Source organism: Acomys minous (assembly GCF_964271855.1).
Source record: "Acomys minous genome assembly, chromosome: 12".
Lineage (NCBI taxonomy): Eukaryota > Metazoa > Chordata > Mammalia > Rodentia > Muridae > Acomys > Acomys minous.
In genome coordinates this window covers 97,284,916-97,308,690 of record NC_140493.1, presented here as the reverse complement: position 1 = coordinate 97,308,690, position 23,775 = coordinate 97,284,916, and the positions used below count along the sequence as shown (strand labels likewise).

At 40.8% G+C, this 23,775-nt stretch overlaps 1 protein-coding gene across 8 annotated transcripts in view; it reads right to left on the bottom strand.

Annotated features, from left to right (window-relative positions):
• The window catches only part of TLK2 (tousled like kinase 2), a 129,330-nt gene that overhangs the window by 49,844 nt on the left and 55,711 nt on the right, over positions 1-23,775 (bottom strand). For 5 of the 8 annotated variants that reach the window (XM_084750047.1, XM_084750046.1, XM_084750045.1 and 2 more), the window contains 5 exons: positions 23,321-23,392; positions 22,376-22,445; positions 21,279-21,322; positions 20,456-20,551; positions 10,921-11,088 (listed from right to left, as the gene is read on the bottom strand). In XM_084750047.1, the coding sequence (XP_084606173.1) occupies positions 10,921-11,088; positions 20,456-20,551; positions 21,279-21,322; positions 22,376-22,445; positions 23,321-23,392 (450 nt within the window). The remainder of the gene's footprint in view (positions 1-10,920; positions 11,089-20,455; positions 20,552-21,278; positions 21,323-22,375; positions 22,446-23,320; positions 23,393-23,775) is intronic. The other 3 variants (XM_084750044.1, XM_084750051.1, XM_084750049.1) reach the window with 2 other exon arrangements.

The following is a 23,775-nucleotide window of genomic DNA, read 5'->3' as shown; positions in this document are numbered from 1 at the left end:
ACTTATTTGGAAAGTGCAACACATACAATAACAAAGAGATGCCAGATGGGAGAGGCCCAGGGCACCACACACCCTCAGGTTGAAGGATGATGACTTAGTGCTCTCAATTGCTAAGCCATCTCTTTAGCCCCAATGCTAGATTGTTTTTTAAAGATTTATTTATTTATTTATTTATTTATTTATTTATTTATTAATTATGTATACAGTGCTCTGCCTTCATGTACACCTGCAGGCCAGAAGAGGGCATCAGATCACATTATAGATGGTTGCGAACCACCATGTGGTTGCTGGGAATTGAACTCAGGACCTTTGGAAGAACAGGTGGCGCTCTTAACCACTGAGCCATCTCCCCATGCTAGATTTTTATAGAAAATATTTCTTTTAAATATTCTTTAAAATGGGAGCTGGAGAGATGGCTCAGCACTTAAGAGCACTGTCTGCTCTTCCAGAGGTCCTGAGTTCAATTTCCAGCAACCACACAGTGGCTCACAACTATCTATACTGGGATCTAATGCCCTCTTCTGGCCTGCAGGCATACAACAGATAGAGCACACACAGACATAAAAATAAATAAATTAATCTTTTTTAAATTATTTTTTATACATACATTTGTCTTATACAATAAATACAATAAATTACCTACAGTGAGAAGAAACAGGAAATAATCGGGAATTATAAAAATGTGACATTCATAATGTTTTGGCTATTTGAATTTGGCAACCTTAAAGAAAACATCTTTCCTATCTTGTTGAGTCTGAAATTTGAATGTCAATCAATATCTATCATATCTCATCTCTATCAACTTAAAACATCTATCTAGACCTAAAAACATCTTAACCCCTAAACAACTAAGCTTAATTATAAAACTAAACTATCTGGTCTTCAACCCCATCGGAGACTTGAGGAGGAATGAAAATTAATTATCTAAGTAAACTGGAAGTGCAGGTTAGCAGCTTCCAAAATGAAAAAAAAAAAAAAAAAAAAAAAAAAAGACAGAGTTTTCTACCTGAACAGTCACCCAAAATTCTCTGTAACTTTGGAGCATCATCATTAGTATTCTGGCCTAGTATATCTGATAGACATATCTGTGAAGCAGGAACTACTGAGGATTTGCTTAACCCTGTCTTGCCAGGGTTTGGCCATCGACTCTGCCTGCATTCAAGCTTGTCCATTTTTAGGCAGAATTCTGTCTATGGTAGAAATGAGGACATTTTGTACAGTGGCTGGTTTGCCACATTTGAAGCCATCTCCAATGAGAAGGTTCTTTGATGCTCATCATCTTCTTTGAAGTAGACTGGGTGTTGCCAGGAGTTAACCTGTCTCACTGTCAATGAATCTTAAAAATAATAAAAACATCTTTAAATGCCATTATTTTGTAGGTGAGTGGATCGACTTGGTGCTCTATATATTTATTTTATTAAAACTTAAAATGACAACAACAGAAAAAGGAGGGCAGTGGAGGAATGGATTCCTCAGTGAAATGTCTGACATACAGGAGTAAGGACTGAATTCATGTCCTAAGTAACCACATAAAAAACTAGATGCAGCAGTGTACCCATCTGTGCATGCGTGCGAGCACACACAAACACACACACAATTTTTTTTTTTTTAGAAAGAGAAAACCACCTACACAGTTTTAAAAGCTTTCAAAGAAACAGTAATAGCTTAGTATAAGAACACTGGGCATGATGGCACATGGCTGTAATCCTAGTGCTCAGGGAGGCAGAGGCAGGTGGATCTCTGTGAGTTTGAGGCCAGCCTGGTCTACAAAGTGAGTCCAGGACAGCCAAGGCTATACAGAGAAACCCTGTCTTGAAAAACATAAACAAACAAACAAACAAACAAACAAGCAGACAGACAGACAGGAAAGTGGCTCAGTGGTTAGAGTACTTGATATCAAACATGAAGATGAAGTTAAGTGTAGCATGTCTGCAACCCCATTGCTAGGGACAAATAAGTGGAAGCTCACTAGCCAGCCAGTCTTTTGAGAGACCTTATATCAAAATGAATGAATGAATAAATAAATAGGTAATATAGCAAGGAAGACTTCCCAATATCAGCCCTAGCCTTTTCATGCACTCATAGGGACACACATGTTCATATATAAAGACAAAGAATTAAAAAAAAAAAATCTAGTAGATCTTCACAACAAGAATTATTTAATTCAATGAGAACTATTCAATAACTGGAACTGCTTCTTTTGGTGAATTCAATGAAAATCATTTGGTTTTTGCAATGCCCAACAATGAAATGATGGCAATATTATATGTGCCTTGTTTTCAAGTCTTAGAACAATTCACAACAAAAAGTCTCAATTACAGCTAAAATGACAAATTTATACATATAACGTATCTGAAAAGGCTGACTGGTAAATTATGTTAAAAGCATCCTTTCATAGTGGAGAAGTGGAACTTTAAAGGATTGATGAAGGCTGGGGAGGCGGCTCTGTGGTGAGGAGCACTGGCTCTGTGGTGAGGAGCACTGGCTGCTTCCCAGAGGACCCAGGTCCAAGTCCCAGCACCTACACGGCAGCTCACAGCCACCTATAATTGTAGTTCCGCAGGAAACACTGCCCCCTTCTGTCCTCCGCAGGCATTACATGCATGTGGTGCAGAGACACACACACACAGATAAGCACTCATACATGTGAACTGTAAATACATCTTTAGCTGGGTGTGGTGGTGTAAGGCAGGACAGTCTGGTTTACGGAGTGAATTCCAAGACAGCCAAGGCTACAAAGAGAAACCCTGCCTTGGGAAAAACAAAACAAAACAAAACAAAATAAAGATTGATTACATAAGAAACCCTTGAAGCAAAAGTGAAAGTTGTAACACAATCTGTCAGCAGTGGCTATCTATTCTGGGAGCTTTAAAGGACTTACATTTTCCCCATTGCTTAAAGGTCTTGTGAATTGTGCACATGTAGTCTTTTTACAGTTTAGAAAGATTGTATACTTATGACTTAACATTTCCTGTTTTAAACATAAAACTACACAGTTTTAATATCCACCTTTGGGTTTGAGATCTAGTTGAGTAGGAATGCTTGCCTAACAGGATGAGACACAGCCAGGTGTAGTGGCACACACTGTAAGTCCCCGGAAGCAGAGGAAAGTGGATCTCTGTGATAGACCAGCCTGGTCTATATAGTGAGTTCCAGGACAGCCAGAACTATATGATAAAACACTGTCTCAACCCCAACATGTCCCTCCAAAAAGATTAGGCATGATTCAATTCCAATCAAAACAAAAAACAAAAGATGAACTCTGAGTTCTTCTATCGCCTGTTGTTTTTATGAAAATAGACAGTTTTCATTGTAAGCACTATACTGCTTCTCCTATTAGTCACATAGCAAGTGTAACAGGTCTGGTGATGCAGACCTCTAATCCTAACACTCAGGCGGTGGAGGCAGGAGGATCAGGAATCCAAGGTTATTAGCCTTGGCTACATAGTAAATTTAAAGCTAACTTGGGATACCCAAGACTGTTTCACAACCTCTACCCTCAAAAGTGCAAAGGCTTTAAGTAAGAACAAAGCTGGTAGTACTTGAAAAACAAAGCAGTCAGTGTGAATGTATCTTAGTGAGAAGAGCAGAGAGAACATTTATATAACTCCTGATTGTCTCACAGTTCTTCTTGTTGTATGTAGTGTATTGTATTTATGTGTTGAAGAAGAAGAGGAAGAGGAGGAGAAGGAGGAGGAGGAGGAAAATGAGGAGGTGGAGGAAGAGGAGGAGGTGGAAGAGGAGGAAGAGATGGGGGGAGGGAACAAGCCATGCAGGGCCTTTTTACAAGGACTTTTAAAACAGAGAAGGTACATATGGATTTGGGTTTCAGTACTATTGGTGCTACTGAGAAAAATTAAAAGTAACAAATATAGATGTAAGGAGTCCAGTTAGGCTGAAATCTCAATGGGGGATGAGGATTTCAGCTACAGTGGCAACAATAAGCAGAATTAAGAAGTAGAGAAATTTGGAGCATATTGTGAAGGTAAAAATAAGTAAGATTTACTGCTCTGGATGTGGGGTAAAATACCAAGAGGTAAGGATGAATGGTATTTAGCCAGAAACAGAGGAAAGCACAGACTACTGAGACTACTGAAGGAGAAGTGAGTACTGAGTAGGGAATCAGAATGATGAGACAATTCGAAATCGATAACAACTGTTGGACAGAAAAAGAAGATGACTGAATATACAGGTCTGAAATTCAGGGCAGAGAATAGACCTGACACATCTTTTGTATACAGGTGACAGGTTTTAATGGCAAACTAGATGAGATTAAGTAGAAAATGGAGAGAGAAAAGAATCTCAGTCTGAGCTCTATAACATTCTAGTGTGTAGAGACAGAAGTGTGGAAAGCTGGTGATGAAGGCGAGTTAAGTGTGTGCTGGCTAACAGACTGCTGGATGAGCTCTGACCCTGACCACTGACCACTAGGATTTAGCAATTGGAAATCATACATGTAGGCACACTGGTGAAGGAAAATTGCTTCTAGATTTTTGTAACTACAAATAGGAGTTGGTTGGCTCAGCAGTTAAGGGCATTTGGTAGTTTTGCAAAGGAACTGGGTTTGGCTTCCAGCACCCACAAGGTGGCTCGCAAACATCTGTAATTTAATTTCCAGGAAATTTGACACCCTCTTCTGACTTCTGAGGGCACTAGGCACACAGGTGGTGCACACACATGCATGCAGGTGTAACACTCATACACACACTAAATACATTTAAAAAAACAATACCATAATATGTCTCTGTAGTCTTGTACGAACATAATTTCTAAACCCAAAGTTACATAAACCTAACACAAATATATGATCGATGTCTCTAAATAATTGCACCAATTAATTGATAGTCAATACAAAGCTGTGGAAGCTTTTAAACTAAAACCTAAGCAAACAAATATCAAATTTCTACTTTTTAATTTTTAAGATTTTATTTATTATTTATACAGTATTCTGTCCACACGTGTGCCTGCCCACCACAAGAAGGCACTGGATCTCATTTCAGGTGGTTGTGAGCCACCATGTGGGTGCTGGGAATTGAACTCAGGACCTTTGGAAGAGCAGACGGTGCTCTTAACTGCTGAGCCATCTCTTCAGCCCCTACTTCTTAATTTTTTTATTGATTTTTACTCTATGTATACGAGTGTATTATGTGTGTGTCTATCTGTGCCTGGTGTCCTCTGTGGTCACAAGAGGGCATTGGATTCTTTAGAACTAGAGCTACAGAGGGCGATGAGCGGCCACGGGGGAGCTGGGAAACAAACCCAGGTCCTCCTAAGAGTAACATGTACTCTGAACCTACTAAACCATCTCTCCACCCAAAATATAAAATGTCTGAATCCTTGTTAAAAGTTATCTTCTTAGTCAAGCATGGTGGTGCACACTTCTAAATCCAGTACTTGGGAGGGAGAGACAGGAGGCTCTCTGAGCTCAAGGCCAGCCTGGACTACACAGTAAGTTCGAGAATTATACAGAGAGACTCTGTCTCAAAAGACAAAAACAAAACCAACAAAAGTTATCTTCCAATTCTATAGTTCTTTATGGCCTAAGTTGAGAGTTATTAAGCATTTGGCCTTTTCTCTCCCATAAAGCCACCTTTGCCCTTCTCGTCTCTGCCTGTTTTTACTGATTTGCAATACTTGCTTAACTCTTTCACTTTTCTTCTTAATATTACTAAGCAGCAAAGACAAAGACAATTATATCAAAGCACCTGGGTTTGGGATTTTATACATTTGAAGTATTTCTTCTTCTTACGCGATCTCTTGGTTACTCTCTGCAACACGAGATTAATCCAGCTAGGCCTGACAACCTCAAAGCACTACTGATGGGACAAGGTAGGTAGTTCTTCTAATGTGCCCACCCCACAAGCAGGGACCCATATCCTTTAGTTTACATTAGGGAACATCAAGAATGCTAATCACAAGTCTGTGTATTTAACTCTGCGCCTGTCACACCGTGGACACACAGTAAATACGTACAGAATGACTAAGGCATTCCTCTGGAATCGGGGGCAATTCATATGGCAATCAAGGAAGGCAAGCAAGTGGGAGAGATGGGTTAGCAGGTGAAGTGCCTGCCACAGAAGCATAGAATTTGAGTTAAGTTCAGATCCCAGTTCATACAAAAAGCAGGCATGGCAACATACATTTGCACTTATAATTCAAGCAGAGATGTGTTGGCTCTGTTGGAAGGTCGCTGGTCCACGATGGCTAATGGCTGGAGTTCATGGCCAGCAGCGATTTTTTTGGCATTCGGGTTGTCATCGGGGAAATCAAAAGGCTGGGCATGGGAGTTGGAGATGGTGCTTCCGGCCTGCCCCATTGCTGTAAAAGGTCTCTTCCCCATAGATTTATAGGAATGTCAGCCACATAGGGTTTCAGCCTCCCTATCTGCCCATCTGGTCCCACACATTCAAGCCACTGTAACTGTTGTGCCGCTTCCAATACCGCTGAAACTAAATTTTTCCAATCTTGGGGAACAAGTCTATTCTGATAGGCCCAGCTGTTTAACATTTGTTTAACGAAGTTAGAATGCATACCATATCTGACGACAGATTCTTTAAAATGTTTTAAATCCATCATGTCTACAGGACACCAGGCTATTTCGTCATGACCCTCAGCACCATTTGGCTCGATTACATGTCTTACAGTGACTGGAAAAGCTGAAGGTGCTGGGTGACTGTGGAGGTATCCTCCACTGGTACATTTACTTCCAAAGACCTTTTGGTCGGTCTGGCTTCCTTTGCCTCTGGTTTCTGACCTTCTCCACCCTTTTTAACCAAAGGTACCTTCTGCTTTTCCAGCCCTTCCAGTTTTCTCTGCATTTTGCCCATTTGTTCAGTCAAGTCAGTAATTCTTTCCAAAAGGATAGAGCTTATTGACTCTTCCTGGTTTTTCTGGCTTTCCGGTCTCTCTATTTTCTGTCCTTCATCACTACCAAATGCCAAAAATTCTATCCGCTTTCCCATCCCTTCATTTTCATTCCTCAGCCTTTCTATCTGTCCAGTCAAATCTGCAATCTTTTCCAAAAGGATAGAACTTACTGACCCTTCCGGCTTTTCTATGCCATTAGCCTGTCTTCTAATCCTTCTAAGCACGAAATATTGTAATAAAAGGACAATGAGAAAACAAAGAATTCCCTCTAAGTATAATGCAGGAAAGAGTTTTGCAACAGCAGTTGCAATTTTGCCAATACCCTGAAACAACATTTCTATCCCGTGGAATACTGAATCTTCCCTCATATCATTAGGGATTGTGGAACCCATCGGGCCCCACAGAGATGGGCAGATCCCTAAAGCTTACTGGCCAACCAGTCTACCCAACTGATACAGTCAGTGAAAGTAAAGAAAATGTGGAGATCCTTAATGCTGACCTCTGGCCTCCATATGTGCATCCATACGTGAACACACACACACACACACACACACACACACACACACACACACACACACAGAGAGAGAGAGAGAGAGAGAGAGAGAGAGAGAGAGAGAGAGAGAGAAATAAAAAACAAAAACTAAATGGTTTTGCCTAAAAACTCAGATCCACAATGACGATCTCATAAAGATCTATGGCCAGGCGATGGTGGCGCACGCCTTTAATCTCAGCACTCGGGAAGCAGAGGCAGGCGGATAGCTATGAGTTCGAGGCCAGCCTGGTCTACAAAATTAGTCTAGGACAGCCAAGGCTACACAGAGAGACCCTGTCTTGGGGGGGGGGGGAACAGCAACAACAACAACAAATCTATGAATGAGCTGGGTGGTGGTGTCGCATGCCTTTAATCTCAGCACTTAGGATGCAGAGGCAGGCAGATCTCCTGTGTGTATTAGGCCAGCCTGGTCTACATAGTGAATTCTGGGACAGCCAAGGCTACACAGAGAAACCCTGTCTCAAAAAAAAAAAATTCTATGAATGATAAACAGACATGGGGGGAAAAAGCAATTCTCACAGCAGGGGTTCTCATTCCTTGGATGATTAAACAATTCTGAAAAATACCTTTTTAAAAATATTTTTCTATTCTTGAGGCAAAGCGACGATAGTGCTAAGAAAGTATTTCATAACATCTGATTGAGGTATCTGTCATTCACCTGATGGCCACGGTTGATCTGACTTGCTCTTACCAGCCAGGACAGTGTCTCTTTCTTCCATGCCTACATCACACACATTACTCACTCCCAAAGCAATACTTAGGTGAGGAGGACCACCTTTCTCAATCTCAGAGGGCCATTCTTAAGTATGGCTGCTCCCCTTCTAGAACTTCCAAACAAACTTTGAAGAAATATTTAAAACAGTATGTGATTCCCTAACCCAGCTAACTCTTTTATTGTTTTTATTTCCTTTCCTTAAGATACCCAACATGGGGCTGCAGAGATGGCTCAACAGTTAAGAACACTCATTGGCTGCTTTTTCAGGACACAGGTTCCAACTTAGCACCCACTCATAACCATCATAACACTTCTGGCCCTGTAAGTACCAGGCATATATATACATGGTTCATATACATAACAGACAGGCAAAACACACACAGATAAAACTTAAGTAAGTAAGTAAGGAAGGAAGGAAGGAAGGAAGGAAGGAGGGAGGGAGGGAAGGAAAGAAGACATCCAACACCTCCATTGCCTTTCCAGACAGAGTTGCACATGGGGTAATGACTCATGGTATACTCCACAGAACAGAAAGCCAGGGACTCTTAACTACAGAAAATCAACAAGAGGTAAAACTGGGATTGGTGGTGATTTCTTTTTCTATAGACAGGGTGGTCTTGCTAGATGGTTCATCCCTGTAACTCCAGCACTCACAAGGATAAAGTAAGATTGCCTCAAGTCTGAGAGAAGTTAGGGATACACAGTGAGTTTCAGAGCAGCCTAGGCTACCACATGAGAGGAAAGAGAGGAGGGAGGAGGGAGGAGGGAGGGAGGGAGGGGTAGAAAGAGGGAGGGAGAGGGAGAGAGGGAGAGAGGGAGAGAGGGAGAGAGGGAGAGAGAGAGAGAGAGGGAAAAAAAGACCTTAATAATGGAACAATGGGGGCCAACCTGTACATCACACTTCCCTTGGCAAATACATGAACAGTTGACAAAACACAGACACTAAATAGTAAATTTTGTTTCAAATTACATTATGGCAAATTACATGGAGTCAAAATTTTACACCATTTGGCTTCCTCCTATCTATCTACAAATATGTGTCTCTCTGTGTGTGTATGTATGCATATATACATATACATATACATATACATATACATATATATATATATATATATATATATATATTCATTCTAGATATAGAATTCTAATGTAGCCCAGGTTGGCCTCAAACTTAGTATATAGTCAAGGATAACCTTCAACTTCTGACTCTCTTGCTGTTACCTCTCTGGCACTATGACTGCAAGCATGTACCACCATGTCCAGTTCCATGTGGTACTGGGAACTGAACCTGGGCATCACAGATGTGAGACAAGCATTCTACCAACTAGGCTGCACCCTCAATCTGAATACAACTCTTTAAAGAGGAAGAAAGAGGGGCTGGAAAGACGGCTAAGCAGTTAAAAGCACTTGATGCTCTTCAGAAGATTTGAGTTCAATTCCCAGCACACATACCAGAGAGGCACACAATTAACTGTAACTCCAGCTCCCGGGGACTCTGACATCTCCCCCATTTTGGGCCCCATGGGCACAGCACACTAGTGCACATATACACATACAGACATGCCCATATGCATACAGTTTTTTAAATCCTTAATTTAAAAAAAAGGTTGAAATGAACAAACAACATTCCTTTTAAGAGGGGACACATAATTCTCAAGAGTGAGAAGGCCAGCGTGGACAGACCACATATACAGGGGAATGCCTCTTCATAATGCCTGCTTACAGAATAAAACTACACGACTCAAATATTAGTTTGCAATAACTGTTAGGTGGAATTTGGTGATCCTCAGATAAATGAAATTCTGTCTAAAATGGAATCTGTCTTTTTTTGACTTTGTCAACCTAAGGTGGCATTTTCTTTCCCATGTATTCTCAGGACTTTGGCAGAACAGCGTATCGTCAGAGCTTCAACCGCAGGGACTATGGTTGCAACATCCATGCCTTTGAGTAAGAAGAAGTGGGGCTGGAGAGATGGCTCAGAGGTTAAGAGCACTGGCTGCTCTTCCAGTGGTCCTAAGTTCAATTCCCAGCAGTCACATGGTGGCTCATAACCACCTATAATGTGACCTGACTTCCTCTTCTGGCCTGTAGAGGTATAAGCAGGCAGAGTACTGTATCTATAATAAATAAATAAATAAATAAATCTTTTTAAAAAGAAGAAGAGGAAGATGAAGAGCTGGAGAGACAGCTCAGCAGATAAGCACTGTACTGCTTTTATAGGGTCAAGTCTAGTTCCCAGCACATATGGTGGACGGCACAACCACCGCTAATTCAAGCTCCAGGGGATCCAACACTCCCTTCTGGTCTCTGCAGGTTCTTACTCACACAAGTGTGCATATCCACACAGGCACGCACATATACCCATAATTTTTCACTGGTTAAGAGCACTGGCTGCTCTTCCAAAGTTCCTGAGTTCAATTCCCAGCAACCAAATAGTGGCTCACAACAATCTATAATGAGATCTGGTGCCTTCTTCTGGCCTGCTGGCTCACATGCAGGCAGAACACTGCATAAATAATAAATTAAACCTGGCGATGGTAGCACTTTAATTCCAGCCTTTAATCCCAGCACTTGGGAAGCAGAGGCAGGCGGATCACCGTGAGTTCAAAGCCAGCCTAGTTTACAGAGCGAGTTCCAAGACAGCAGGCAAAACACCAATGCACATAAAATAAAATTTTTTTAAAAGAAACTATTTTTTAAATGATAAAAGGACAGAAAACATCCTCTCTATTAAAATAAGAACTCCAGAAGAGTAAACACCTTTAGCATGCAGCCTTATACTCACAGAGACAAAGGTGAAGCAGAGGCCAGCTCCCCGTGGTGCTAGCTGCTCTGTGTCAAGACGAGGCTTTGCTAGCATCACTGACATGAGGGTTGGCAGGGCGGACTGCTCTTCTAAAGCCTCCTTTGCAGCACTGCCATCTAAACCATACAGGGGCTGTTCTACTCGACGCTGGAAAATATTAAAAAACCACACAACTGATGTGAGAAAGATAATCTGAATACCCATAAACATGCCACAGGCTAGAATAGGCATCATAAGAAATATGCTTTAAAACACAAACCATCTCTGAAAACACAAAGCCTAACAGCATGGTCACTATCATCAAGCCTGAGTAAATACCTTACTCAGATTATATAAAAGACATTCTCATGATTCTAATTTTGCATAACTGAATGTGCAGATTACTTTGTATTGTTCAATGTCACCTTCATGACACTCTCAATCTGACACAGGAAACATCCTTTCCATCCTGTGAGTACACCAAGAATGAAATGACTGCTGCTGCTTTACAAACAGGAGTCCATAGCACTCAAGGGCTTTTTACTGAATTCTACTCTCACTATACCTCACATGAAACAAATCTAAATTAAATGCAAGTAGAACGGAGGACAGCAAGGGAGAAACATGCCATAAGAGTGTTTAGTTTATTCCAGAAATGGAAGGATAGTTAAATATTAGAAAATCTCATAAAATAATTTATTACATTAATGATAGGAAAAAATTATAATTCTTCTCTTTGGATGATAAAATTAACTTGTACATTGTAAGGCAATACCTAAGTGAGTATTTTCTCAAAAGTCACTAAAAATATTACTAACAGTACTATAGTAGAGACCTTCGTTAAAGTTGGAACAGGCAAGGTAACATATGACAATGTGATATAAACACTGGAAAATATTTTAAAATGCCATTTTTTGATGACAAATATTCACAAAGGAAACCAAACAAACTAGCCACAAACAAAAGCTCAGCAACATTACTATACACTAATTACCACCAACAAGTAACAGACGAACATGATCAAAATAACAAACAATACCCAGAATTATGTAAGATATTGCCTATAAAAATCCATGTACAGAAAACTAAACAGCTTCACAGATGAACATACAAGACAATCTAAGATGAGGCAGGCACATCTGAGTTCACGGCCAACCTGGTCTACACAGTTAGCTCAAGAACAGACAGGGCATGTGGAGAGATCATGTCTTAAAAAACAAACAAACAAACAAACAAAATGACAAACTAAATGGTGATACCCTGCTCCTGAATTCAAAATGCACCAATTTCAAATTTCTCTAAGAACAGAGTTTTTACTTATTTTGCTCCTAAGCCTTGGAGGGGAAAGATAAATTCTCACTGGCTTTTAGGTTTTACTAGGAGTTTAACCAAAGTCACATAATGTTTAATAAAGAATATTATAGAAGCTTCATTCGATATCAAAACACACAAAACTACTTTCAAAATGACAACATACCAACACTTGAGAGGAGGAGGCATGAAGGTCATGAATTCAGTCAGCCTGAGTTACACGGGTGACACTTGTCTCAAAATATTTGTAAGTTTACTTATTTCTGTATTTTTAAGAAATCTAGTGGTGCTGGGCGTGGTGGCACATGTCTTTAATAGTAGCACTCAAGATGCAGAGGCAGGTGGATGTCAAGGCCGGCCTGGTCTACACAGAGTACAAGGCTGTACAGAGAAACCCTACCTCAAAAAACTAAAACGTCTAGTGGCAAAAAAGCAAGTAATTCAGAAATAAATCCACATAATATGGACATATAATTTGTGAAGAAAGCCTATTTCATAGTAAAGGAAATGTATTTGTAAGATTGGAACACTATTTCTGAAGTTATACAAGTATCTTCCTATTTTCTATCACATAAAAACTAGCAAATGCTGCTATACTTTACTAGTGAGACTTACACCAGGAGATGCAGCATGCGTATGCGTGGTTTTTAATCATAAAGCTATCAATACATAACTTAAAATGCATAAAATAATAAAGAAAAGACATTTTAAAAATTGAATAAAAAGTCAACATAAATTTATGTTAGAAACTTGCAAACATATTTACAACATGAGTTAGGAATCCTAAAATGTCCTCCTATATAATATGAAGAAAAAGCAACTATTCCAATAGATCAGTAAATGACACCAATACTCCTTATGAGAGAAACTGAAAAGACCATCCAACATATGAAAAGATGTTTAATATCCCTAGCGAAAGGCAGGGCACCTTTAATCCCAGCACTGGGGAGGCAGAGGCCGGCAGACTGCTGTGAGTTCGAGGCCAGCCCAGTCTACAAAGCGAGTCTAGGGTAGCCAAGGAAGTCTACACAGAGAAACTCTGTCTCAAAAAACAAACGAACAAACAAACAAACAAAAAACTCTAGTGAAGAAATAAAGTTAAATCAAGGTATTTTTCTCACTGGAAAGACTATAATAACAAAACTCAATATTAGTTGGATATACCAAAATTAAGAAACTCAAACTGTTAATAAATCATAACTATAGATGTAAATATATATTTATATATTATATACAGAAAGAGGTTTCTCTATGTAGCCTTGGCTGTCCTGGAACTTCAAGGACAAGTTGAAAACCAAGTTGGCTTCAAACTCACACAGATCTAACTATATCCTTGCCTCCCAAGCGCTAGGATTGCAGAAGTGCACCTCCAATGCCTGGCTTGGAATGATCTTTCCCCGCCCCCGCCCTCCCCCCCCCCCTTTTAGACAGGGTTTCTCTGTGTAGTCATGGCTGTCCTAAACTTACTTTGTAGACCAGGCAGGTCTTGAACTCACAGCGATCCGCCTGCCTTTGCCTCAAGTGCTGGGATTAAAGGCCTGCACCACAATGCCCAGCCTTAAATATACTCTTTAATTTAGGAATTACCCTGAAGTTACAGGGTTGCAGGATGGTTATGAGCCACTGTGTCGGTGCTGGAAGCAAGCGCTTGTAACTGCTGCACCATCTCTCCAGTCCTTTAATTTTTGCGACAGGGTATGGCTATTTAGCATTAGACTAACTTCAAATACATAGCCCTCTTGTTTCACCTGCACAAGTGCTGGGATTACAGCTGTGTACCACAATACCTGGCTACTTAACTAGTCATTATGGAAAGTAAAAGTAAAATAAATGTATCAAATGCTCCTGACAAATGAATCTTGTCTTCCACTCTATGAGTAACAAGTCCTCCTCAAAATCAACCCTCCTACCCTACCAAGTGTAACAGCTTGAGTTTATGCCTTATATGTGGTACCATTCACCACAATATGCTCACTAAGTCAACCACTCTGCCCTATAGTCAATAAATACCTACTAAGGTCAAAAGCCTTTAAAGATTTTTGGGATAAAGGCAGGTTAAGATGTTTGAATAAAACAAATTTAAAGGCGGCCGGACGGTGGTGGCACACGCCTTTAATCCCATCACTTGGGAGGCAGAGGCAGGTGGATCACTGTCAGTTCAAGGCCAGCTTGGTCTACAAAGTGAGTCCAGGACAGTAAAGGCTACACAGAAAAACTTTATCTCAAAAACCAAAAAAAAAAAAAAAAACAAAAAAACACCCCAACCCCCCCCAAAAAAAAGAAAATAAAAAGAAAAATTCAAAGGCATGACATAGGCCAGGGACACAGCTAAGAACTTCAATTCCTAGCACCGCAGAAAACACACATGGCTGGGTACACGCCGTTAATCCATAACAAATTCCAGGCTAGCCAGGGCAGCTTAGCATGACCTATGATCAAAATAACAATTTTTAAAAGGGCAGGATAAATATCTTTAAAGAACATACAGACATCAAAGATTTGTCAGAACATCCAGGATATGCTAGGAAAAAAATCTAAGAGCATATGACAAGTAAAAGGAACATCAAAGGCATACATAGATGACCCTAAGGGTACTTGCAGATACTCAATTTTGATTCCAGGGCACCATGGTGTCAAGTAGACACTGAACCAAAGCCCACCCAAGTAGAAAGCTCAACAGGAAACACTTTCCACTTCAAGGTGGGCTCCAATACAGCTGATCTACACTCTCAGGGAAAGGGTAAACCAAGGGAAAACTTTCTTCTGCCCTCCGGTGACTGCAATGAAATTGCCCTGGCAATGTAGGGGACTAGGGCTCAGGAAAGGTTAGGAAAATCCAAATCAGTATTTTTAAATTTTATTTAATGGGCACTGGTGTTTTCCCTGCATGTATGCCTGTATGAGAGTGTCAGATCTTCCAGAAGTGGAATCACAGACAGTTGTGAGCTGCCATGTGGTTGCTGGGAATAGAACCCAGCTCCTTTGGAGGAACAGCCAGTGCTCTTAACTTCTGAGCCATCTCTCCAGCTCCGAAATAAATCTTTTGACAGCTAAAACAACCAAAATAAACTAACCAAAAATATATAGGACTTAACTTTGATAAAGTTGCATCAGAAAGGTAAACTACCTAGGAACTAAGAAGCAACTAAAAATTCTCCCTCAACGAACAAATGTTATCAATGGGTGGTAGCATATACCTTTAATCCCAGCCCTTAGATGGCAAGCAGATCTCTGTGAGTTCAAGGCCAGCCTAGTCATGAGAGAGCGAGTTCCAGGATAGTAAAGGGTACAGAGTAAGACCCTGTCTTAAAACAAAAAAGCAAAAACCAAACAACAACAACAAAAACACCCTTCCAAAAGAGAAATCCACCACCAACAAAAATATCTTCACAGTCAAAAATGGTTTTTCACTGGGTTCGGTAGTGCACGCCTGTAATCCCAACACTAGGGAGGCAGAAGCAAGTGGATCTCTGTGAATTCAAGGCCAGCCTGGTCTACAAAGTGAATCCAGGACAGCCAAGACTACAGAGAAAACCTGTCTCAAAAAATAGATGCATAGATAGATAGACGGACAGACAGACAGACACAGACAGACAGATGGGTGGATGGGTGGGTGGGTACATAGTTCGGCAGGCAGGCAGGCAGGACTAAGGATGCTTAGCAGTTAAGAGAATATTATGCTCTTATAGAAGACTTGAGGTTCAGTTCTCAGCACCTACATGGTATATCACCACCATCAGTAACTCCAATGCCAAGGGATCTGACATCCTTGTCTGACATGGGCACAAGGTACACACAGGGCTCACATACACACTAATAGGCAGAATAGTCACATATATAAAAATTTTCAATCCTTACAAAATGAAGAAAGAATGAATAAACAAAGCCTGAAATAAGTGAACAAACAGTGGAGAGCTTTATTTTTTCAAGCAGCAGCAAGGCTCAGGGTAGAAACAGCTCATAGTAGAGCATTTGCTTAGCACATAACAACATCTCTGGAGATTGAGCCCAATATCTCAGAACAAAGAGACAAATAAAAGCAGTAACAAAATAAAGACTTTGTTGCAGCTAAGAGCAAATAAAAGACAAGAAAACAGTCTGGAGCCAGGCAATGGTGGTGCACTTTATTTTTTTAAAGATTTATTTATTTGTATTTTATGTGCACTGGTGTTTTGCCTGTATATATATATGTCTACATGAGGATATTCCTGGAACTGGCGTTACAAACAGCCATGTGGATGCTGGGAATTAAACCTGGGTCCTCTAGAAGAACAGCCAGTGCTCTTAAGTGCAGAACAATCTCTCCAAACCCGGTGGTGCACACCTTTAATCCCAGCACTTGGAAGGTAGAGGCAGGCAGATCTCTGTGAGTTCAAGACTAGCCTGGTCTAAAAAGTGAGTCCAGACTAACCAAGGCTACACAGAGAAACTGTCTCGAAAAACGAGAGAGAGAGAGAGAGAGAGAGAGAGAGAGAGAAAATGAATATGAATTAGGAACAAAAACAAAACAAAACACCCTATAGTCTGGAAACTGAGGGGCAAGAGAAGAAATAGTCTATAAAGAAGCATACATAGACAGAAGAATACACAGAAATGAAGTCAGGAGGGAGGGAAGATAATGCTAAAAGCAGGAAAGGCACAGTGCAGAGATGATATCTGAGGAGACAAGAACTATTAATTATTCAGAACTAGAACAGTGTATCAACCAACAGATTCCAAAGCCCCAAAGATTCACAACCCAGAAGAAAAAATTTAAAAAGATACATATTGAACCTTTAGAATACCAAAAGCGCAGCCTCAGAAGGGGACACAGCTCAGTGATAGACCCTTGACTAGCATGGCTGCAAACACCTGTAACCCTAGAACCTGGCAGGTGAACACAGGAGGATCAGAAATTAGAATTCATCCTTATACTACATAGCAAGTTCAAGGCCAGTCTTCACCACATGAGGCACTGTCTCAATCAATTAATCAATACCAAAAGAATAAAGTAAATGGAATAAACTCCTTCATGAAAATGTTCACATTTTATGCACATTTTGGGGTTTAAATTATTCAACAAAAGTACAAAAAAAATGATTAGTGGGGCTTGGGGAGCAGCTCAACAATGGCACACTTCCTAGAGTGCACGGCCTCAAAGTCCAGTCCTTAGCTCCAAAAAAGACAAACAAACAACAAAAATCAAAGCAAAAAATAAAAATTTACTTAAAAAAAGAAAAGAAACAGGCAGTGGTGGCGCACACCTTTGATCCCAGCACTCGAGAGGCAGAGGCACACGGATCTCTCTACGTTCAAGGCCAGCCTGGTCTACAAAGGGAGTCCAGGACAGCCAAGGCTACACAGAGAAACCTTGTCTAAAAAAAAAAAAAAACCAAAAAACAAAAAAAGGAGAGAGACACAAAATGACATTATTGAACTTCCTTTTCAACAATTGGACTCCAAGCATTTTTGGATGCTAGAGGCTGAAAAACTCAACAAGATAAACTCTTGCATGGCAAATGAAGGGAATGTTAAAAATACCTTTAGTTTTATACAATAAAGTGCTGTTACAGATGGAAATAGCAACGAACAAGAACTACAGCACGGTGCCTTCTCTCACAAAGCTAACACTTTAGCAGAGGAGATGGGTAATGAGTTAATAGTTAAAAATTAGAGTTTACAAGTTATTAAATAAAAATATCCTAATACTAAGGCTCAAGAGACAGCTCAGTTGGTAAACCATGAAGACTTGACTTAAATCCCTAGATCCTACTTAAAAAACAGCCAGGCAGGGTGACACATAACTTTAATCCCAGCACTCAGGAGGCAGAGGCATGTGTGAAGCCAGCCTGGTCTATATAATGAGACATTGTCTCAGCAGCCCACTAATGAAGAGAAACAAAAAGCAAAAAGACAAAACTAAAGGGGCAGGGAGAGCCAGACATGGGACACTTGAAGCCAAGTCTGATGACCTGAGTTTGACCTCCTGTATCCACGAGGTAGAAGGGGAGAACCAACCCCCACAGATTGTCCTCCCACCTGTATTTATATCCTGTGATTTGCGCGCGCGCACACACACATACACACACACACACACACACACACACACACACACAAACACACAGAACAAGCATGGTGGCACACACATGTAATTCCAAAACTAGAGAGATGGAGACAGATCACTGAGAGCCAACCTAGCAAGTTCCAGCCCGGACAATGATCATATCTCAAAAAAAGATGGATGGTACATGAGGAATGACGTCCATCCAGGGTTCCAAAGTTGTCTTCTGGCCTTCACATGTGTACAGACATACATGGACAAGCAGGTAGACCCTCCCGCACACAGAGGAAATATACTGAAACTATGCTATATACTAATAACAATAAATGATCTATAATAAGCAAGACAATCAAAATCAGTAATACACATTCCTCTTATGGATAAAAGCTACACCTAGTGGCACAGAATGATGGTATTTTAGGGCTAGTAATGTTTGGTTACTTATGATGGTACAATTTATGAAAATTATTGACTATTGCACATATATTCTCCTAAACAGATATCACTTTAAATTTTAACTATATATCAAATTTTGTGTATGGAGGGAAGAGAAGGAGGTAGAGAGACACAGAAAGAACAGAGGAAGTTCCAAATACTAAGGCTTAAAGTAAGATTAGGGTGGAGAGGTGGCTAGATAGGTAGGCACACTCGGCATGCAAGCATGGTAACCTAAGTTCAAGTCCCCAGGACCCACAAAAAAGATGCACAAGGGTGGTAAGTGTCTGTCACCCCAGTACTCCTGTAGGGAGATGGAAAGTAGGGACAGAGTATCCAGAAGCTTTCAGGCCTGATGACCTGGTGCAGTAGCAGTGGGGAAATCCTATCTCAAACAAGATGTAAGGCAAAGACAGACACTCCAAACTGTGGTCTGCGGCAAGTGCATGCCTGCATTCATGAGCACATGCACTATACATGTATAAGTGTACACACACACACACCCACACACCCCACAATTAAAGCAAGACTGGACAGGTGTGAGGAAATGCTATTTTAGAGAAGATGGGCAGGGGAGACCACTTAGTTAAGGTCACTTTTGAGCACCATCTTGTTGAAGAGGTTGCCGGTATCTGGTAAAGAATGGTTCTAGAAAAGAGACTAACAACACAAAGTCCCTGAGAAGAATGCCTCACAACACTCAAGGAAGACTACATGACTGTTGCTGTACAGAAGACAAGTATGCAGGAACAGAGACCAGCGAGGAGCCCCCAGGCCATGGAGAAACTTTATTACAGAAGGCCACTCAGTCCAGCAGGGCTGGCAAAATGAACCTGTACTGTTTAGCAGTCACTTGAGCTATGAAGGTACATGAGACAAGGTCAAAGCCACACCGTGGACTGAACCCAGGGCCCTACAAGCACTCTGCTACTAAGTTGCGTCCCAAGCTCTTTTTTTTCTTTCTTTCTTTTTTTTTTTTAAACTTCTACCCCAGCTCCTAAGATCCCAGATAAAGAGGTTAATCACATTAAAGACAGATTAATGTCAACAAATTATCTAAAGGTACTGGAGCAAATTAATACCAACTCTACATCAGCCAGTTCAGGAAGTAATCAACACCAACACTACTGAATTTTAGACCAGATAACCCTTTGCTTCATGAGCTGTGCTAAGTAGCTTTCTAGGAATGTTTACCAGCATCCCTAGCCTCTGGCTCCTATGCTTCCCATGCCCTAGTTATGACAATCGAAATGACTCCAGAGACTGACAATTCCCCTGAGGAGTGTAACTGCCCTTGGCTGAAAACTACAAACTAATGTACAACACTTTAAAAACCTTGAAATCTCACTTAACGGATGAAAACAAACAATCCCAAATACATTATAGAATCAGGTTTTCTACCATGTCAATGAGTAAGCCTAGAAAATCTGAATATCAGAAGCTGATTAAAATTTTTAAAGGAAGAAAAGAAACTCAAATTTGGCAAAGATTTAAAACCCAATGTTTGGCTTGGAATTCCTTCCTTGAGAGACTAGTGAAGGACAGGCTTAAAGACAATTCAGGAAGTATTAGTTCTCAAACAGAGTTGACCCACTAGCAGAAGATGCGGGTCTAAATAAGTGACTTACAGGCAACAGTATAGCTTACCCCCTCGTGCCTCACTCCCCCTGGAAGAGAAGTGGCCTAAGCGCCCCTGGGTTGTGGGTCTCCTATGTAACAGGTGTCCAGTGTCTGCAGGTGAATGCTTACCGGTAAGGGATTGGATAAGGAATGTTGCGGTGAGGATCGTGCAACTGGTGGAACACTTCTGCCAGGGCTGGTTCCCGGCCCGCTTCCCCCAGCAAACTGGCCAACAGGGAAAAATGGATATGAATAATTCAAAACAGTACCATGCTTCAGAGAAGGAGAGTAAAAGATTAATATACAAACAGGTGTTAATTATACATGGCCCTTTAAGTCAATACATCTCACTCTAGAGGAAAAAATGCCATGTAAGCCAAATCTATTTTTCAAATGAGTCTTGAGAAAGAGCTCCCCCAAAAAGGTAACAAGATATACAGAAAACATGGATTAAAAAGCTGAAAGTATGGTACGCATGGTTTTGGACAGACATGAGAGAAGAATGCCTTTCCCCCCATGGTCTCAAAATACATGAAGCAGAAACACAGTAGTGCAGAGGGTGTTGGTCATCCTCAGTCACCACTTCACAGGAGTCACTGAGCTCAGTACACAGTCCACTGAGCTAAGGGAAGAGGACCAAAGCAGAGTCAAGTCATTACACCTTAGTCACTGAGACACACAAAACCTGGTCTGGCCAAGAAAAAGTGCACTTCATATGTGAATTCTTCTATCACCACAGACAAGACACACGATACAAAGTTTAAACCTAGCAAATCAGCAACAGTTCCTTCTTATTACAAGATGGGCAGCATTAGTTTGATGAAGATGAAAAGAAAGGGCAAGATCACAGTAAAGGCAAAATATCGCTCTCTAATGCCTTAAATGAACAAGAGGATTATTATGTTGTTTAAAGTCACTGGAGGTTGTTTTTTTACCCCCCAATTTAACTTACCTCAAAGTAATCACTAATTTTATGTCCCCTAGGAGTGCCTTTCCCTGAAAATGAAACCAAAGTAAGTACAGTTTTTCCAATGCACACGTAAGCCATCATCACTGAAATGCATTAAGTAGTACAACTGATCACAACGCTGCCAACTCCAGTGCCAGCTTCACTTTTAACAAACCATGCAAACCCCCACTCATTGAGGTTACTCCCTTTTTTCCATAAAACAAATAACTGAATGAGCACTGATGGGAAGAATGCTCCACACCTTGTTTTAAAAATGCACATGCCAAAATCAGGAAACAAAATTTATCTATAATCCACAACCCAATTTAAGAAACCAAGATTCAAAACAAATGTATCAGGAACTAAAGACTTGATTCCATTTCATATAATTGTTACTTTGGGAGGACTTCCATTACTGAGGACAGAATGACTGAGCTATATATTTTTTTTTTCCTGGTTTTCAAGACAGGGTTTCTCTGTGTAGCCTTGGCTGTCCTGGACTCCCTTTGTAGACCAGGCTGGCCTTGAACTCACAGTGATCAACCTGACTCTGCCTCCCCAGCAGTGTAATTAAAGGCACGCGCCACCACACCCAGCTGATCTATAGATTTTTTAAAGGGAAGAACAATGCAGAAAGATTGGAAATCCCAGTCCTTAGACAGGACAGGGAAAAACTAAGACATTTTTTTTCTTTCCTTGACTATATATTTGATGGTGTAACTATCGCCATTACATCCAGTGGGCTCCAATGAAAGAGCAGTACTGCAGATGTAACCATTTCTAGCTCTGCTACTAACAAATCTCATAGTTAAGCTCCACTGTACCCTCCTTCCCATATAATTCCTGCCTGGTCTGATGAAAAACCTGTGGTAAGAAAATCATTCAAGTACATTGGAAAAACAAGAATCCCCAAAGAACTGACACTAGTTTGTCAGGTGTGTATCAAATGGCAAGTCTTCAGTCTTCACATCCCAGTACTCCCCTTAAGACACATAAACCTCTACTGTCAGGGATCCCTCTACACAAACTAATTACTTGCTGGGAGTTAGACAAGTTCGAGTACATGAGACCCTGGGGTTTTAGTGTAAAATGACTACTACCTTGGCTAGTTTCATATGGTTCAGCTTTTCTTTTCCGATTTCGCTGGTCATTCTGCTTTTTCTCAGGAGTCTGTTAAATACCATACATGTCACAATTAGAACGTTGGTAAATTTGCACATTAGGAAAACAGTATATATAAAATATCAAAGATATAAAAGATTTATGACTGGCACAAACAAGTCTTGAATCAGTATCCTGCCCTTGGGACAGAAAGACAAAGCACAGAGACTTTAATCAAACCTAAACAACTTTTGGGAAATTATTTAAAATATCAAACCTTTGACATACTCATTAGTAAATCAGAATAGCCACAGCTTTTTTTTTCTTTTTTTCTTTTTTAGGGGGGTCAGGGGCTCGAGACAGGGTTTCTCTTGTAGTCCTGGCTGTCCTGGATTTGCTGTGTAGACCAGGCTGGCCTCGAACTCACAGAGATCTGCCTGCCTCTGCCTCCCAAGTGCTGGGATTAAAGGTGTGCGTCACCACACCCAGCTACAGAACTGCCACAACATTTAAACAAGGTATTTTGGCAGGACTAAGCTAATTTCTCACCTTCTTAAAAGGCCAGTCTCCTCCAACACCCCCAAAAAACCCCCAAAGAAGTAAAAAGGAGAATGACAGGCCTCTGTATGACTATAATAAAAACATGACAGGGCCACATCAAAGCTGCACCAAGAGCCTGGCAGTGGTGACGCAAACCTTTAATCCCAGCAGAGGCAGGTGGATCTCTATGAGTTCAAGGCCAGCCTGGTCTATAGAGTGAGTACCAGGACAGCCAGGGCTGCACAGAGAAATCTTGTCTCCAAAACAAAACAACCAAAAAAAGGCTGCACCAAGACAGCAGTACACAACTCTACTAAGATGCGCTAGAATTACACGGTGCTACTCTTGAGCCCAGATTAAAGGTGTAAGAACGGGAACAGTGTTCTTTAGGTGTGGCTTCTTACCTCGACTTCTTTATCACTCAAGGACCCCACGCTGCACAAACTTTGGTTGGAAGACTCACTGTTGAGTGGCCCCTGGAAGGAAAATGTTTTTTGAATAATCAGACATTTTCATTTAAGATGACAACAAAAGTATGCAAGAAGCCTGTAGATTTTAATGTCTAAGCCAGATTAGAGGAGCTAAGAGCAGCTGTTAAAACCCTTCCAAACCAAGCTGAAAAGGACTCAGCTACAGAACTGTGTTCTTCATGTTCAAACTCTCTAGCTATTGGTATTTTCATTCGCTTTACACAGACAGGGTTTTCCCTTCTAGATTATGCTCGTGAGTTCTAAAGCCATTCTTCTTTTTCTTTCTTTCTTTCATTTTTTTTTTAAAATAGTTTTTGGAGACAGAGTTTCTCTGTGTAGCCTTGGCTCTCCGGGACTGGCTCTGTAGACCAGGCTGGGCTGGAACTCAC